The following is a 6624-nucleotide window of genomic DNA, read 5'->3' as shown; positions in this document are numbered from 1 at the left end:
CACCAGAACTCCTGCTGTCCTGAGGACCCGGGGGAACCTGGAGGAGGGGCCAGGTGCACTGCCCCAGTGAGAGCCCAGGCAGGGAGGAGGGCTGGGGTTCCAGGGGGCTGTCCTTGCCCTGCCACAGCCAACGCAGCCTGCCGTGACCATTAGGAGCCATCCCTGGGACCATGGCACAGGACTAGGGAGAGGGGACATAGGGTAAGTGGCCTGGGGACCTGGGGGCCTGGGGGTCTGGTGGGCTTGAGGGAGGGACAGTGACACAGAGCCCCTCCTGCTCACTGGGGACAGGGGGCTCTTCCAAGAGGGGACGTGTGAGCCTCCTGGGCAGCTATGGAAAGACAAGGACAGAGGTCAGGTCCTGGCCCAGCCCATTGAGGAAGGCTCCTCACCACCTCCTCCAACCCCCCTAGGACATGCCCTGTGAGGCCATCAGTCAGGTCTGGTGAGGGACAGTGTGATGAGAGGGGTCATGGTCACCTCCCTGCTGTGGCTGTAGTCACAGCTACTCAAAGCCAGGGTGTGAGTGGCCAGGTCTGGGGGCACAGAGGGTCATGGTTGGATGTGAGGTGTCCCCAAAGCTCAGGAGGGAGACACTGCAGAAGGTTCAGAGGAGAAATGAGGGTTGTGAGGACCTAAAGCCAATCAGTGAGTCCTCCCTGAGGGGGTTACCTGGGGGTCACTGAGGGAGGTGGGGGTGGCTGGAGGGGAGGGCACTGGGGACATTGCTCTGGGGTTATATTTGTATCTGGCCAGTGGAGTCTCTCTGTGCTTCCTGATCCCCACGTGACCGCTTCCCTCCCCCACCCTTCCTCCATGGGGGTCAGCCTCACCTTGGGCCCTGAGGAATGGCCCTGGCTGTGTGTGGACTGCGACCTCTGCCACTGTGAGCCCCAAGTAAACTTTTTCTCCTCTGAAATTGTCCTGGTTGAGTCTTTTATTCAGAGGAGCAGAGGAAAACCAGAGGGTCAACGTTGAGTGGGCATGGCCAGCGTTGGGATGGGGGTTGTTGCAGGGGGCAGTATGAGTGGTGAGGAAGGGGTTCTGGGTGGACCCTTGACCTCGGGCTGCTGTTGAGCCATAGACACCCTCAGGATTTGCATACAGCACTAGAGTTCTCAGGCATAGATATGTCCAGGCTGTACAAGATGTGGCCTCAGCCTGTGACCATTGACCAGCACACACCTGACACAGTGTCACTGTGAGGTGCAGTGACCTGGAGTCTTCACAGAACTTAAGGACACAGAGGGAGACACAGAGACTACAGGGTCATGGTTGACCAGGCCAACAATTGTTTAATGTCATCTGGGAGGGGCCCAACAGGGCAGGAACCAGGGTCTGGCGCCCGAAGTGGCTAATGTAGTGTGGGGTTCACCACCTTCCCCACAAAGAGGGGGCTCTTGGTGGAGTGCTCATAGATGACCATGAGGAAGGGCCTGTCGAATTTCACCTCAGGGGGAAGTGACACGGGCATGATTCCCATAACTGTGGCCCCCTCAGCCTCTGTGCCTCTCTCATCGATGGTCAGCACAGCCTTATGCAGGGCCTGGAGGGGAGAGAAGCAGAGGGGCTCTGAGGTCCTGCTGCCCCACCCCAGGCTGCAGCAAGGCCCCACGTGGGAGCCACTGGACTCAGTAATGGTTCAGATTACTGGTTCACAAGTAGCTCTAATGTCACAGACGGAAGATTCCAGATATTCTCTGAAGGCTCTGAGCCTAAGCCTTTCCTTGTTAATGTGGGTAAAAAGAAGCCCAAGGCCTCAATGGCCCTGGGAAAGGAACAGGCCAAGGGTCAGTGGGCCCCTGAGGAGAGGTCCCTGGAAGGCCAGCAGCACAGGAGGCCACTCCCCGGCTCTGTGGTCCCCCACCCCATCAGAGCTAGTGAATGTCTGCATCCTCAGGAGGACTCAACTGCCCTTGTTGTGTCCCTTGGCCCTTCCCTCAGCCTCAGGCCTGAGCAGGTGTCCCCCACTCACTCTGGCCTGCAGACCCCTGGACCATGGCCATTCTCACCTTGGAGACCCTCAGGGGACCGTCCTCTGTGATCCCAGACAGGTCAGCTGCGTTGCTGAAGACCTTGGTGATGCCCAGACTTGTCAGGACGGGCTTCAGATGGATGGTTTCAGAGATGTTCACTTTGGGGAAGTGCAAATCGACTCTCCTGGTGTGAAGATAGGTGATGAGGGGGTTTCACAGCATCTTTGAGGTCCTGTTGGGCCCCATGGTTCTGTGAAAGTGTTTTATCTCCTGATTGGTTCTCTGGTTAGTGCCCTGTCCCCACCCACTGTATTGGAGAAGTCCTTTGGCTGGTTTTACTTTAGCTTCCTGGACACCTGGTGTGGACATCATTCCTACCAGTGGGCACATCTTGTCCTGTGGCCCCTGCACATCCCTGCCCCCAAGGAGCCTTCCAGGCAGTTTCAGAGTGTCCTCCTGGAAACAGATGACATCCCCCTTGGTCACACCAGCCTGCCCAGCCAGAGCCTTCCGGGGCCTGTGTCCCAGGGTACTTTGGTGAGTTTGGCAGGACTGAGGGATAGAGGCTCAGTGAGGGAGAGGATTGTCACCTCCATAACCCCAGGCTGCAAGCTTAGCTCCATGTCCCCAGGGATGGGGCGAGGCCCAGGAGACTGTGCTGAGGCCACATACTGGGTCCAGGGCTAAGGGACTGTGCTTTGCCTGTGCTCTATTTGGAACAAGGGTGAGGAGATCGCAGGAGGCTGCGTGAGCAAGTACTGGTGACCCAGGTTCAGCCTAACCTGGACGTGTGTCACATCTGTCCGCAATGTGCCGCCTCCACCAGTGGCTGGGCTCAGGACAGTGCACCTGCTCTGTGTCACATACCCAGCTGTGTGGCTCCTGGGACAAGTGAACCAGCCTGAGATGCGACAGAGAAACAGAGCCTGTGGGAACGTGCCCTGAGCTCCCAGCGCTGCCTGCTCCTGTTCTGGGCCTTTCCATGCAGGCGCTTCCCCTGTGCACCTCGGCCGGTCCTTCAGGAAGTCCTCCCTCTTGCTGCCCTAACCTGCAGGCCCAGGCCTTTGTCCTTGATTCTGCCACAACATGTGCTAGTGTCAGTGCCCTGGTGAGGCCCTGGATATTGGGAGGGGACCATGTACATTCTTGGAGGGAAGTCCCCCTCCAGCTGGATCTGTGTCCTGCTCTTTGACCACTGTCCCTTCTCAGCTGCTACCTGAGCTGAGCCCTGGCATTTCCTGTAGCACAGGGTCATTCACTGTAGCTGTGGCCCCAGGGATGGTCCCCCCTGCTGCCCGTGCTGTCTTCGGATGCATTGCTCCTGAAGGACCTTGAGCCTGTGCCTGTGCTGTCCAGCAGGTCCCTGCCTGGACTCACCTGCTCTCCCTGTTCTTCAGGAACTTGGCGAGGATTTCCTTAGTGATGGTGTCCTCCAGGTGCTGCAGTTTCCCCTCGTCGGGCAGGAGGAAGATGGCGGTGGCGTTGCCCAGGTAGTCCATCTGCAGCACCCAGCTGGCCAGTGTGGGGCAGTAGTGCAGGTCGAACATGCCCACACGGTTCATCATGGGCACCCTCACGGTGGTGGCCTCGTCCACGTGGAAGTCTTGCTCCCTGGTGAGAACTTCCTCGAAGGGTTCCTCCCATTTGGCTGGACAGAGGGAAGGTGGATGGCAGTGGGTGGGATGGAGGCTTAGGTGTGAGAGGAGAGCAGAGGCACCCTTAGCCTGCCTGGGGGGAAGCTCCTCACCCACCTCTGCTCCATCCTGGGCAGGAGGGCCTCCAACCCCTCAAGGATGGGGATAGAGAGAGGGGTGTTCAGGACTAGAGGATCAGCCAGGATTTCTAGATCCTGCAGGCTGCCATGGAGACGCCTCCTGACTGTGCCCAGTGAGCATTTGATTAAAGTTATATTTTTATTGAAGGGCGGCTTGGGATTAAGTGAAAGCTCTGGTCCCAGTCTACAGTGGGACCTCTTCTCCTGGACCTCAGGATGCTTGTTGATTGGCAGTTCAGTTGCCACTCAGGGCAAACATTCAGTGCACCCTAAATCCGTGTCCTAGTCTATGTGAGAAGCCCAGATGTTGAGGCAACCCCCTCTGTGGGTAACAGCTCCTCACCCTCTGGGCCAGCTGACTGGGGGTAGGGGACCCTGAGCCCACATGTCTCAATGGTGCGGGGAGGAATGAGACCTGCCCTAAGTCCAGCATAATTGTGCTGATGGTGGCCTGGGGTCTGCACTACAGGACTCTGCCCAGGAACAAGGGATCCAGGGTGGGTAGGAAGTCACCCTGGCCTTGTGCTATTGTTTGGATGTGGTGTCCCCCATGATTGGGGCACAGCCTTAACCTAATCAGTAAAGGAATCCCTGATGGAATTAACCAGTGGTGGCTGGAAGTAGTTGGGCTGTGGCTACAGGAGGTGAGTCCTTAGGATTAATTTGGAGCTTGGCTATGGGGTATAGATTGTCTCTGCAGAGTGGAGTCCCTCTCTGCATTCTGTTCACCATGTGAGCTGATCCCTCCCCGACACTCTTCTGCCATGATGTCCTGCCTCACCCTGAGCCCCAAGGAGTGGAGCTGGCCTTCCATGGACTGAGACCTCTGCAACTGTGAGGCCCAAATAAACGTTTCATCCTCTAAACTATTCTGGTTGGTCTTTAAGTGACAGTGGTGAAAAGCTCAGTAAAACACCTTGACTTCTCAGGACACCCTAGGCCATTGCCCTGGGGCAGTGAAAGGTGCCTTAGGTCCTGGGTCCTGTGGAGTCCAGGCAGGTGGACAGGCTGAGGGTCCATGGCAGCTGCTCAGCTGTGACAGATCCCCACAATCCCATGTGTGATTTGGGTACTCCTTTCAGACCTCACAACATTGTCCATGACAAGATAGGACAGTCACATCCGAAAGAGGTGAGATGGCTAGTCCAATGTCAAGGCCATTGAGTGGGGGAGGCAGGATGTGGACCCAGGTCCTGCACACCCCCAGCTGCCACACTCCACATCAAGAGTTGTTCCAAGGACTTACCATGAAAGGCCACTCCCTCCCACCACCTGCCACAATGTGCATCAGTGGCTCTCTAGTCAGGAAACATTACAGGTGCCCCTCCCTGCTGGGGTCCCCAGTGAGCAGGAGGACAGTCAGGACTCTGATGCGTCCTGCAGAAAAGTCAATGATTTTGATGGTTTTATCAGCTCTTCCCTAATTTAACTGATGGTGGAAGACATTTCAGGGCTTAGGCATGAAAGATTGAGGAGCCACTGTGAGAGGCCCTGCCACAGCACAGACAGTGCTGCCAAGGAAAGTTCCAGAACTGGTGGATGGAAAACAGCTTTGGGGTTGCCATGGGAACCCACTCAGGCTGATTGACTCATCTTACCTTTAAAGAAAATGTAGTTCACCAGGGCGAGAACTGAGCCTCTGTCCAGATCTTTCACCAAATCCACAATTTTCCCTTGGGTCCCTTTCTCCACATAAGTGTTGATCTGCCTCTTGGCCTCTTCGGTGTTTGTGAAGTTGGTGGAGAAGGCCTCTGAGTGGTACAGGTTCTTGACATCCTCCAAGAACTTGTCCAGCAGCTTCAGATTGTGGTCAATGAAGAGGCCGCTGCCGGTGGTCAGCTGGAGCTGGCGGTTGGGTTTGTTGAGGGTTTGGAGAAGATTCTGGAAGCCCTGGTGGATGTCAGCCTCTGAGGTCTCCGTGAGGTTGAAGCCCAGACCCTCCAGGATCTGGGTGTGAGTGTCAGCCTTGGTGCCCAGCGAGAGCGAGGCCAAGGCAATGGCGATGCTCACAGGGGAGAAGAAGATGTTGGTGGTGTTGGACTCATGGGCCAGCACCCGGTAGAGGCTGAAGGCAAACTCAGCCAGGTTCGGGGCAATCCTGTGGGAGGCTGGGTGCTCCTGGTCATTCTTGGATGCATCTGTCTCCTGAGCATCTTCAGCCAGGGAGCCAGCAGCCAGGCAGCTGAGGCCGGCCAGCAGCAGGAGGCCCAATGAGATAGAGGACAGCATTGTCCTGCAAGGCAGAGGAGGTCAGAGGCCTGAGTTAGGCCACAGTGACTCTCTCTGGCTTGGACGGACACCATGCAGAGCCACCAGGGTGTAGTGAGCTCCAAGACGGCCCAGCCTGTGCCAAGCCCTTCCTCCACCTGCATCACTGCAAACCCCCAGGGAGACGCAGAGCTGCCCTGAGCCCTAAAGGGTGTGAATTCTCTGCTTCCTTCACAGTCCTGTGGGGACAACTGCTCTCCTCCAAAGCCTAGAGGGGTTCAGGTGCACGTACAGGGTTGGCCAGCAAGTGTTGTAGGGGAGTAGCTTAGGCACGGGCCAGGGTGGTCCTGAGCCCACCCCCTTGTCCCATCCACTTGGCAGCTGCAGTGACCTTGAGGCCACGTCTTGTGGGGAACATGCTGCCTGCAGAGGAAGCACCTTGCACTTGGACCCCTTGAGGACATGTGGAGCTGTACTAGAGCCCCCAGGAGCTGTCCCCAAGTGACCCTGATGGAGCCTCAGCCCTGAGTGAAGAGGGGCATGCCTAGGCTGCTCTGTGACCTCAGCCCCAAGGTGGGCGGGCATCCTGTGTGGTTCACCTGCTGACACTGGGGGAGCTAGAGGGCCCTGTCCCTCCCCAGCTGTGTGGGCCAGGACAGGTTATTT

At 57.3% G+C, this 6624-nt stretch overlaps 1 protein-coding gene across 1 annotated transcript; it reads right to left on the bottom strand.

The window, feature by feature from the left end:
* Positions 1–1354: 1354 nt before the first annotated feature.
* Positions 1355–5979, bottom strand: LOC139703281 (alpha-1-antitrypsin-like protein GS55-MS). Its single transcript, XM_071606483.1, has 4 exons — positions 5349–5979; positions 3354–3624; positions 2013–2160; positions 1355–1546 (listed from the first exon to the last, which is right to left on the bottom strand). The coding sequence occupies exons 1-4, from the start codon at positions 5977–5979 to the stop codon at positions 1355–1357; spliced, it is 1242 nt and encodes a 413-aa protein (XP_071462584.1).
* Positions 5980–6624: the final 645 nt, after the last annotated feature.

This window comes from Marmota flaviventris, chromosome 2, assembly GCF_047511675.1.
Source record: "Marmota flaviventris isolate mMarFla1 chromosome 2, mMarFla1.hap1, whole genome shotgun sequence".
NCBI classification, from domain to species: Eukaryota; Metazoa; Chordata; class Mammalia; order Rodentia; family Sciuridae; genus Marmota; species Marmota flaviventris.
The sequence above is the reverse complement of the archived record's forward strand: the minus strand, read 5'-3'. Positions and strand labels throughout refer to the sequence as shown.